Source organism: Schistocerca gregaria, chromosome 3, assembly GCF_023897955.1.
Source record: "Schistocerca gregaria isolate iqSchGreg1 chromosome 3, iqSchGreg1.2, whole genome shotgun sequence".
NCBI classification, from domain to species: Eukaryota; Metazoa; Arthropoda; class Insecta; order Orthoptera; family Acrididae; genus Schistocerca; species Schistocerca gregaria.
Window position 1 is genome coordinate 775,995,792 of NC_064922.1, and position 12,506 is coordinate 776,008,297.

Consider the following 12,506-nt stretch of genomic DNA (forward strand, 5'->3'; position numbering starts at 1 on the left):
TGACTCCCCCCAGTATGCACACAGAGTGCATATGGAATGTTTTGGAAGAGGATGCAGCATCAAATGCATCACAAGATAGCAGTAACAGCCATGTTATATAATTTTTTCCATGGAAGTTTAAGCATTAGAGTCATTACATTCCCACTATCATTTGGCCTACACTGCAATGGATTGTGAATTACATCATGATTTGTTTATGAAGATAATTCTGTGAGTTTCTTCAGAATGACATACCCTGAAAAATGGATAAGATTTCAAGACCATCACAATAACTTTTCATTGGAGAGATTGAGGTTTTGCAGTATTGTACAAGAATCAATCTTTCACAAGTCTTTTGATGCTTAAGTGTATCAATCACTATATCTGAGCAAAGAATTGAGAACCTGTATGTACAGTAATTCTAGTTTTTAATTTCAGATATCAATCTCTATTTTGCACCTGCAGTTTGTTAACGTAGGTCTGTAACCACTCTGAAATAGTTTCCACATACATCAAAAAAAGTGCTTGACAATAGATTCTGTTATTTTGTTTTGCTGATAATCAAGTAACATATTTTTTTTTCCTTCACAGAGGCTCACCCTATTGATCCAGGTGCTTTACATTGCTGCAGTGGTCATCGAGAATCTGATATCCGCCACATGCTGAGCAATATAGACAGCAGAAATTTCCGTGGTGAACGTCTCTCCACAATTCGCAACCTCAGGAAAAAGCATCAGTCGTATTTAAAAACTGAAAATTCTACACAACAGACAGAGCAGTCTACAACAGAGAATACAGATTCTAATTCTGGCACTGATGATGATCAACGGACAGAGGCAAAAAATAATGAAGAGGTCACTAATACAGTGCGGGATGGAAGTTTAAATGAAGTTAACCGAAGTTCTGATAATAGTGTTGTGATCACAGATGATGCAGATACACAGTACATTGCAGTAGACGGTAATGAAACTAACTCTTCAGAGTCTTACATAAGGCCTGATAATTCTTCTGAGTCTGTAAATATTTCTGATCAAGACAATTTTGATAACTTTAGTATAACTACAGGAACTGTAAACATGAGTAGTAATGGAGGGTTGGAACTCTCCTCATCATCTGAAGAAGATAAATCGACTCGGAACCATAACAGTGCTCTAGAATATAGAGCAGATGATAGTGATCATGTCTATGCAGTCCGTGACACATCTAAAGCAAAAAAGGTAGTGCAGAGTGGCCCAGTGGGAGTAGTGGATAGTGAGAAAGCAGGTGTTAAAATGGTTCCAACCTGGCATGGAGTAAAAGAGGTTAAACAGATATTCTCATCTGATATCTCATCTGCTCTGAAAGACTTTCTTTTGCCAGGAGTCCCTCCAAAACGTGACTTTGATCCTCAGATTCTGCTCGAGAGGCTGCGCTCAGAAATAAATTACCCTCGCAATATTTCTTGGGAAAGTGACTATGAGGTCCTTTCATGTCTAGCACAACCATTTGTGCAGCGAATTTCTATGTCTGGTGAAATATTTGGAGCTGAATGAACTAAAAGTTAAGTGTCATTCTTGGCAATAAGTTGAGGCATTCTTGTTTGGTTGCAAGTGTCGGTATTCTCTCTCTCTCTCTCTCTCTCTCTCTCTCTCTCATGGTGGAACCGGCAAGCTCCACTGAATATTAGCACTTCCATTGAAAAGGTGAGCCATCTTTGTTGTTATGAGTATAGTTTCTTTACCGAAGCAGTGGTGGTTTCATTCTGTTTGTAATGGAAGAAAAGAGCCAGGGCTACAAAATGAAGACCACACAACTTGTCAGTAAACAGTACATAAACCACTGCATTTTCTCATAAGACTGAGACAATGTTGACCTACATAGGATATTAGTATTCTGTTATGTACTATGAAATAAAAAAGTCTCACGAACCTATAAAGGTTCTTGCTATTTGTGTAAATATATAGGATGAGGAATTACTGGAACAATGTTATTGAAACACTACTACAAGAATGAAAAGTATGCCATAACCTTCATTATAAACTATCGAGTACACGGAATGTTGGGGTGTTTGGTATATGGTGAAATTGGTATGAAGGCACTGTTTTCAGAAAGATAACAGTAAGGCAGTAGAATTAATTGTTCTTCTGTTTCTTCATTGCTGCAAATTAGAACATCTACTATGTTTACTATTGGTTTATGTAATGTGGCTATGGTACAGCTGATCACCCTGTTTACAGTTGTAATTCCTTGCGCCATACAGCATTTTTACAAGTAATGTAACTCACAATCAACAGTCATTCGTGTACAGTCTGAAACATTTGTTAGGCTAACTAGCTGCAAATTCCTGAAATATGATGTGGGATGATTGAAAAGACAGTAACAGTCTCATAGAAGTTTGCATGCTACTGTCAGTATTCACTGCATTTTCACTCTTGTGCTACACATACTTGAAATAAGTAATTTAGTTTATCACAGTTTTTGTGGGTCTGACTATTCTAAATACTGTTACAGTTTCAGTGTCAGCTGTTTAGATATCAGAAATAGGAATGCTGTTGGTCTGTTGCAGAAGCAAGAAGTGCAGAAACATGTTTAAAGACAGGGAAAGCTTGCACTTTTGCACTTCTTAATGTAGAAGCATGTTTGCCGATGGAGCAAGCTTGCAATTTTTTTCCATTTTTAGGTTCAGCACATGGTGGCCACTTTCACTTACTGGATACAACAGCCATTATATTTCTGTGACCAGGTGAAATTCTGATCACTGAGGGAAACCTTACCACTGTTAGTCCTTTACTATTTTCCTTATAAATCCTCCCTACGTATCTAATTTTTTTTTAATTTTCTTCTTTTTTAGAGTCATTAGGCATGGAAAAATATTTTTGGGTCCGCTTCAACAGCTGTATGTATCATGCTGCTTTTCTTATAATACATACATTGTTAATTATTGTCTTATAAAATTAATTGATTCAGTGACAGTTGCTTAATTTATAATGTCAATATATATTTCTTTGTGCCAAAGGTAACTGTATGAACATAGAATTTCAAGTAATGTATAGCGTTTAACAATGTTTGCAGTTTAACACTGAAGTCTCTGCTGCAAACCTATTGTCTGTAAGTGACAGTGAAATTTGTGCAATGTGAAAACAATCAATAACGTATTTGAACAGTGAAGATTTTGCTGTAATAGATTCTGTAGCAGAGCCACACTGGCTGTTTCTTGAATAATATCCCCGTTCTTGTCTTCAGTTTAGACCAAAACCTTATGAACTGCATTAAGGAAATAAATCTGAAAATGTCTGAAATAAGCTGGTCATGCTAAACAGAGTTGCTTCTTCTTCTTCTTCTTCTTCTTCTTCTTCTAGACCATCTCCATGGTCTACTAATAGGTCGTTCTAGGTACTAATGTGAAGCTCCCTCACATTTCTGTGTATTGGAAAGGTCTGTAATCGGACCTACTCAGTTGTCTGAGGACAAAAGAGAAACTGAGTAAATAAACTATGAATTTTACACACCAGATCAGTCAGAGGCTTACAACTGACTGGGAGCCACACAGCATTGTCACCTTCATATAATAATAATAACAATATTATTATTATTATTATTATTATTATTATTATTATTATTTTATGTATGAGCTGCTATAGACTACAGTTATTTCAGCTGTTTCTTCTTTCTTTTCATCCACATTTCTCTCATTACTTCTCAGTGTTACTCTCTTCCTTCTTCTACCCAAGTGACTTCAGTCTTTTTCTTGGATTTTTCGTTTAAACCTTTGGAGTCCTGTAATTTCTGTCTGAGTGGCAATTGTTCCTCCAATATCTTACGGAGTAATTTGAAGTTCGTCCATGTCCCTTCCAACTTCTTTGCACAACGTTTTATCTGTTTTTATTGTACCAAAGTAAGTAAACAGTCTTTTAGCCAGTCTGTTGGGATTCATCCCATGTATGTTGCCATAGAAAATTACTCTTAATTTCTTAACCATATCCGCAATTTTTTCATTGTATGCATAAAGTTCACTGATATGACATCATCTGTGTTGTGTTTTCTCTTTAACTAGCCCCAAAATGTTCCCGAGTAGTTTTCTTTCTGTGGTTTCCAGTGCTTTCATCATTGCCTTTTTGTTCAGAGTAAAAAACAGTCTGCTGCATAAAGTGCTTATGGGTGAATTAAAATAGAGTTGCATGAAGGTTTAGCATTGATGGATACTGACTTCTTATTATATACACACTTGATAAGGTAGTATGCTGCTTTCATTTTATTAACTTGTGGTTTAATGGCTGAAATGTCTTGTTCAGTTACTTCTCCGAGGTACGTGTTAATTCTCTCAAATTTTCCATATTTTGCTTTCATTATGTTTGGGACTGCCTTAATATTAGCCATAAATTTAATTTCCACAAAGGAGCTTTGTAAGCCTGCATTTTCAGTTTGTCCTTTAAGCAATTCTATTGGTCTAGTGGCTGTTTTCATAGAGTCTGGAAAAAAATAGCTATGTTATCCACAAATGCTAAAATGTATATTTGTGAGATGTCTTTTTTGTAACTTAATCTGATTCCTCGTTGATTTATCTTTCTCATAGTGACTTTCGCCATTACATTAGGACTTTTTTTAAAACATAGTTAAAGAGCAGTGGGGAGAGACTATCTCCCTGCCTCACTTCAGTTTTTTTTCTCAAAACTTCTAGAAATTTCATCTCTAAATTTTACTTTAGAATTGTTGTTTGTGAGCATCTGTTTATTGGAGGTGTGGTTTTAGTATCAATGCACAGTTTGAGTATTTCAAACAGTGACTTCCTATCAGCTGAGTCATCGACTTTTCCTGTCATGAACAAAAGCAATTAAGAAATTTTTAGATCTACTTTTCAGATAAATTATTATTGACTTTAAGTTGATAATCATCTCTGAGCATGATCTGATCTTTCTAAAATCAATTGATATATCCACCAAAGCAATTTGAGTGTCGAGTTGTTGTTCTACCTTAGCTAATAGTGCTTTTGAAAGGTTTTGCAGGTAACTGGTAGGAGATAAATGTCTCGGTAGCTGTTCACATTAGTTTGATCACCTGCTTTATGCAGTGGGTAGATCAATGATATTTTCCAGTCTTCAGAAATTTCTTTTGTTAACCAAATATTTTGGACAACTTCAGTCAGGTTTTCCAGAAATTTGTTATTTGAATATTTCCAAAATACTACGGTTACGGAGTCCTCCCCAGGTGCTTTATTATTTTCGAGAGCTCTGATGTTTTCTTTGATTTCCCCTTTCATTGGGGATCTGAGTCTGGGCACTGAGCTTCTCCTTGTGTAAAGTTAAATCTTGATTTCAGACATTCATAATTGAGTAAATTTTCAATGTACTGTGCAAAAATACATCAGTTTTCGTGGTTATTACATGCTCTTTTCCCATTTTTTTTTAAAGCAAAGAGTTCTTGGAGAATATTTGCTTAGGTCTTTTTTTTAACTTATAGAAATTTGTGGTATTTTTCCTTTTGAAATCAGGATCTATTTGTTTTAATTGGTTTTTATCATAAATTCTCTTAGTATTCCTAATCAGCTTGGGTGTTCTTTCCTCATTTCAAGAAATCTTGTCCTGTTTTCAACATTGTTATCTTTATTCTGTTTTTGCCATGCAGTTTGTAGTTTTCTTGTGGCTGCTTCATCTCATTCCAAATTCCACTACACTCTTTTGATGATGGTGAAGAGATTTTTTTCTTTTGCTGTTTGAACAAGAAATTGTTTTAGTTGTTTCCAATTTTTTGGATTTTTGTTTTCCAGTTTATCACTAAAGTCACTTCCTTGTTTGAGTTTTTCACTGTCATATTTCAGAGTCTTTGGTTTGGCTTGTCTCTTGATGTTTCTTAGTTAGAATTTAACTTTTGATTTTAAATAAATAGTGGTCAGAATCTAACTTGTCATTTCTTATTACCTTGGCATTCTGGATTTCTTGAGAAGATTCTATGGATATTGCAACATGACCTATTTGAAACACCTCTGAACTGTGTTTTGGAGAGCTTCACGTCTTCTGCTTTCTGAGGAGATGCTTAAAAGCAGTAGATTTCATTATTAAGCTGGTTGTCATGCAAAGTTCTATTATTTGTTTTTCTTGTTTACTGTTTTGTGAGCTGGGTAGTTCCCAAAAATGAACCTGAATGTTTTTCTTTCAGACCAATTGTACATAAAAATTTCCCAGCAGTATTATAGTGTGTTTCTTTAGAATTTTTGTGATAATTTTATCAAGTTCTTCACAAAATTTATTTGTTTGTGCCTGTTGTACACTATGAAGCAGCAGTACATCCTTAGACTGTTTCATCATGTTTCTTCTCTGTTTGATTTATTGGCCTGGTTTTTTAGTTCATGGACATTAGCTATTGTATATACCTTATTTGTGCATGTGAAGGAGAACATAGATATTCCACTGTTAGGTAAGTGGAAATCTGTTATAAAAACTAAAATTTTACAGTTGACAATGAAGGCTGTAGGACATTTTTCCCTTCTTTGCATTTAAAAATTTTGTAAGCTTCTGATCCAAAGACATGCTCCTATGTAAATCTTGTTTCTTGTTCTGCTGTAGTGAGCATGTTGTGTTTAGTAAGAACATTTGTCATCTGTTTAAGCTTCCCAGTCTTCAAAAGTGAATTTAAATTTACTTTAACTGTTCCAAAGAAATTCTTTTGCTTGTACTGGATTTTGTTTTGCTCGTTTTGAGAAAGCTCTGATGCTTTCTAGCATATCAGTACAAGAACTTCCTCCATTCACAGTTCTACTCTCACAATAATGTAGTTTATTGTAGCTATTTGTGTGTTGTTCCTTTACCCTTCATTTTCAAAACTCAGTATTTGCCCTTTGTCAATCCATGGTAATATACATACTTATTTATACCAAAGGTGTCGTCTTTAATTTTAAATAACCACTACCCCAGACACTCAAACACAAGCAAATGCAGAAAAATATATCTGATTAAGCAAGTGTGTTTTCACAATTGATTTGCCGATGTTCTGAAGAAGCCTACCTCATTCTTGTAATTTTGATGTTTTAATCAGGTGGTACCACTGTTCTAAGACAAAACTACATTTTAACTTGTTCAGTATAATTAAAGTTATTTTGAATTTGATGCCTTAGATGTCAACGTTAATCTATATCCGTCACTGTGCATGAGCATCTTCTCCATAACTTTTGAGTGGTCATCACCGTGTTCTTTCAAGCTGACATCACCACTTGCTTACACTCAGTAAATGTAACTTATTTGATAGGCTTTAATTTCTCCTTCAAGAATTTGTCGACATTCATGGCATGTTACACATTTGAATTATTCACGTTCTTCATATCAGCAGTGCAGATTTCTGTGGCAGTGAACAAATAAATGAATTTAAGGCCGTCAGTGACTAATAGAAAAAGTGACCAATTCTTGCTTTTGAAGCTGCCAGAGCTTCTTTGACTGACCAGAAATCTGCAATATATTTACTGATCAAGTGATTCCAAAATTTCCATAATATAACTATTTAAATAAGAAGATGCAATTTCAATCATTGGAGCAGACCTTCAGTTTACGTGTTTTGCACAAACATATCAAGGTATACAGTTCTTCCTGTTGTTGCACAAAAGAAAAAAGTGATTATTGAAATATTTGTTTTAATATTTATGATGTATTTTTTTGTTATATACATAACGAAAATAAATAACTTTTATGAAGAGAACTCAGTCCGGTTTATTACAGTCCCTTATATGCAACCAAAATGGCCTTGCTGTGCTGGTACTGCGAACGGCTGAAAGCAAGGGGAAACTACAGCTGTAATTTTTCCTGAGGGCATGCAGCTTTACTGTATGATTAAATGATGATGGTGTCCTCTTGGGTAAAATATTCCGGAGGTAAAATAGTCCCCCATTCGGATCTCCGGGCGGGGACTACTCAAGAGGACGTCGTTATCAGGAGAAAGAAAACTGGCATTCTACGGATCGGAGCGTGGAATGTCAGATCCCTTAATCGGGCAGGCAGGTTAGAAAATTTATAAAGGGAAATGGATAGGTTAAAGTTAGATATAGTGGGAATTAGTGAAGTTCGGTAGCAGGAGGAACAAGACTTTTGGTCAGGTGAATACAGGGTTATAAATACAAAATCAAATAGGGGTAATGCAGGAGTGGGTTTAATAATGAATAAAAAAATAGGAATGCGGCTAAGCTACTACAAACAGTATAGTGAACACATTTTGTGGCCAAGATAGATACAGAGCCCATGCTTACTACAGTAGTACACGTTTATATGCCAACTAGCTCTGCAGATGATGAAGAAATTGAAGAAATGTATGATGAGATAAAAGAAATTATTCAGGTAGTGAAGGGAGACGAAAATTTAATAGTCATGGGTGACTGGAATTTGTCAGTAGGAAAAGGGAGAGAAGGAAACGTAGTAGGTGAATATGGATTGGGGGGAAGAAATGAAAGAGGAAGCCGTCTGGTAGAATTTTGCACAGAGAATAACTTAATCATAGCTAATACTTGGTTCAAGAATCATAAAAGAAGGTTGTATAAAGGGAAGAATCCCGGAGATACTAAAAGGTATCAGATAGATTATATAATGGTAAGACAGAGATTTAGGAATCAGGTTTTAAATTGTAAGACATTTCCAGGGGCAGATGTGGACTCTGACCACAATCTATTGGTTATGAACTGTAGATTAAAACTGAAGAAACTACAAAAAAGTGCTAATTTAAGGAGATGGGACCTGGATAAACTGAAAGAACCAGAGGATGTACAGTGTTTCAGGGAGAGCATAAGGGAACAATTGACAGGAATGGGGGAAAGAAATACAGTAGAAGAAGAATGGGTAGCTCTGAGGGATGAAGTAGTGAAGGCAGCAGAAGATCAAGCAGGTAAAAAGACGAGGGCTAATAGAAATCCTTGGGTATCAGAAGAAATATTGAATTTAATTGCTGAAAGGAGAAAATATAAAAGTGCAGTAAATGAATCAGGCAAAAAGGAATACAAACGTCTCAAAAATGAGATCGACAGGAAGTGCAAAATGGCTAAGCAGGGATGGCTAGAGGACAAATGTAAGGATGTAGAGGCTTATCTCACTAGGGGTAAGATAGATACTTCCTACAGGAAAATTAAAGAGACCTTTGGAGAAAAGAGAGCCACTTGTATGAACATCAAGAGCTCAGATGGAAACCCAGTTCTAAGCAAAGAAGGGAAGGCGGAAAGGTGGAAGGAGTATATAGAGGGTTTATACAAGGGCGATGTACTTGAGTACAATATTATGGAAATGGAAGAGGATGTAGATGAAGACGAAATGAGAGATAAGATACTGCGTGAAGAGTTTGACAGAGCACCGAAAGATCTGAGTTGAAACAAGGCCTCAGGAGTAGACAACATTCCATTAGAACTACTGACGGCCTTGGGAGAGCCAGTCATGACAAAACTCTACCAGCTGGTGAGCAAGATGTATGAGACAGGCGAAATACCCTCAGACTTCAGGAAGTATATAATAATTCTAATCCCAAAGAAAGCGGATGTTGACAGATGTGAAAATTACCGAACTATCAGTTTAATTAGTCACAGCTGCATAATACTAACGCGAATTCTTTACAGACGAATGGAAAAACTGGTAGAAGCGGACCTCGAGGAAGATCGGTTTGGATTCCGTAGAAATGTTGGAACACGTGAGGCAATACTAACCTTACGACTTATCTTAGAAGGAAGATTAAGGAAAGGCAAACCTACGTTTCTAGCATTTGTAGACTTAGTGAAGGCTTTTGACAATGTTGACTGGAATACCCTTTTTCAAATTCTGAAGGTGGCAGGGGTAAAATACAGGGAGCTTAAGGCTATTTACAATTTGTACAGAATCGAGTTGGCAGGGGCATGAAAGGGAAGCAGTGGGTGGGAAGGGAGTGAGACAGGGTTGTAGCCTCTCTCCGATGTTATTCAATCTGTATATTGGGCAAGCAGTAAAGGAAACAAAAGAAAAATTCGGCGTAGGTATTAAAATTCATGGAGAAGAAATAAAAACTTTGAGGTTCACCAATGACATTGTAATTCTGTCAGAGACAGCAAAGGACTTCGAAGAGCAGTTGAATGGAATGGACAGTGTCTTGAAAGGAGGATATAAGATGAACATCAACAAAAGCAAAACGAGGATAATGGAATGTAGTCAAATTAAATCGGGTGATGCTGAGGGGATTAGATTAGGAAATGAGACACTTAAAGTAGTAAACGAGGTTTGCTACTTGGGGAGCAAAATAACTGATGATGGTGGAAGCAGAGAGGATATAAAATGTAGACTGGCAATGGTAAGGAAAGCGTTTCTGAAGAAGAGAAATTTATTAACATCGAGTATAGATTTAAGTGTCAGGAAGTCGTTTCTGAAAGTATTTGTATGGAGTGTAGCCATGTATGGAAGTGAAACATGGATGATAAATAGTTTGGACAAGAAGAGAATAGAAGCTTTTGAAATGTGGTGCTACAGAAGAATGCTGAAGATTAGACGGGTAAATCACATAACTAATGAGGAGATATTGAATAGAATTGGGGAGAACAGGAGTTTGTGGCACAACTTGACAAAAAGAAGGGACATGTTTTGAGGCATCAAGGGATCAGAAATTTATCATTGGAGGACAGTGTGGAGGGTAAAAATCGTAGAGGGGGAGCAAGAGATGAATACACTAAGCAGATTCAGAAGGATGTAGGTTGCAGTAAGTACTGGGAGGTGAAGAAGCTTGCACAGGATAGAGTAGCATGGAGAGCTGCATCAAACCAGTTTCAGGACTGAAAACCACAACAACAACATATGCTGGGAGTTTGAAATTCAATGTTGAATACAACACATTGTCCAAGTAATTTAGATTTTGGAATTGACAGTACCACTATGGCAGCACAACACTTGTATCATAATATCACTACTTTTTCCATAGTATCTTCACTGCTTTCATTGTTGTTTCCAAAACTGAAGCCAAAATATGAGGTTAATTTCCTTTTAATTTTAGCTACCTTTTTTCTTTTGATAAACTGGTAGCTTTGTCATAGTATCTCTGAAACTACCGTAGATATTGGGAAACGGCTTTTGCGGCTATGAATGTAAGGCAGGGAATCGTGAAAGTAAATACAATGAGACATTCTAAAAGGTAAGCAAATATTATTTTCATCACACACTTCTGCTTTTGAAATGGGTATCCAGTATTATTTCTTAGTCAGTAATAAATAAATAAATAAATAAAAAGTGGCACTGGTTGCAACGCAGTACATCAATTACGCACTGAGAAACTACAAAGAAATAAACTAACCGCGCCAATGTTAGGTGTCCCGAGATGCAAGCGCGAATGCCACGTTGCTCATAATTGCGATGTGGTTCAAATGGCTCTGAGCACTATGGGACTTAACACCTGAGGTCATCAGTCCCCTAGAACTTAGAACTACTTAAACGCCGGCCGCGGTGGTCTCGCGGTTCTAGGCGCGCAGTCCGGAACCGTGCGACTGCTACGGTCGCAGGTTCGAATCCTGCCTCGGGCATGGATGTGTGTGATGTCCTTAGGTTAGTTAGGTTTAAGTGGTTCTAAGCTCTAGAGGACTAATGGCCACAGCAGTTGAGTCCCATAGTTCTCAGAGCCATTTGAACCATTTGAACTAATGATCTCTAAGGAAATATGTGTCACAGTTTATTTAGAGCAAATAAATCTCTGTTGATTAAATTGTGACTAATTTTGCATTTTTCTTCATTACATTTTCCCAGTAGCGCTGCACTTGCACGACAGTGTCACTATCTGCCTGTTCTGTTTCTTGCTCACTATTGATTAATTTAATTGCATGATTAGATAATTATTTTTGTTATATACCTCCTATATTTTGCAGTATATATGGCATGGCTGCTTGTCACCACCTAATCTTGTACCAACAAGCAAGATGACACAGTATATAAGACCCTACACTCACATTCCAGAAGAACAGTGTTCATATCCCTACCTTGCAATCCGAAGTTAGTGTGGTTTGCCTGAATGATGTAACCTTTGAAAAGAACATGACCAATTTCCTTCCTCACCCCTTTCTAATCTGGCCCCCTGTGGGTTCGGGGGTAAGAATAGGCCCACGGTATTCCTGCCTGTCGTAAGAGGCGACTAAAAGGAGTCTCAAACGTTTTGGCCTTGTGAGATGGTCCCCTAATGGGTTTGACCTCCATCCTTCTAAATTTTCCGAAGAGCGAGCCGATTGGGGAAGGGCGCCTTACAAGGAGCGATGTGTCCATCAAGCATTACCATCTCTAGCCAGGTTTGTCGTCATCGCTTAGCAGTCCCGCTCACCTACCATCTCTTGGGCGTGGATTTGTTCTTGGGTGCGGTTTCTTGCAGTCTGCTATGCTGTGCCGCTTTATGCGCCAATGACGATATTGGACTACATCACCTGAAATCCAGCACGGTAGCCAGTCCGTTGTGGTGGGGCCGCCATGTACCCTGTTGGTTGTAGCCCCCTGACTACACAGGGATTGCTCTGCTGATGCCAGCGCCGTTAACTCCCCACGTATGCCAAGGAGTAGATGCCTATCTCCTTGGGGCATTGGGACTCCCGGCAATGG

The 12,506-nt window shown here is 37.3% G+C and overlaps 1 protein-coding gene across 3 annotated transcripts in view; it reads left to right on the forward strand.

The window, feature by feature from the left end:
• The window catches only part of LOC126354152 (ER degradation-enhancing alpha-mannosidase-like protein 2), a 94,648-nt gene extending 87,007 nt beyond the window's left edge, over positions 1–7,641 (forward strand). For all 3 annotated transcript variants that reach the window (XM_050003564.1, XM_050003566.1, XM_050003565.1), the window contains exon 9: positions 571–7,641. In XM_050003564.1, coding sequence (XP_049859521.1) covers positions 571–1,511 — 941 coding nt within the window. In that variant the 3' untranslated portion in view covers positions 1,512–7,641. The remainder of the gene's footprint in view (positions 1–570) is intronic.
• Positions 7,642–12,506: the final 4,865 nt, after the last annotated feature.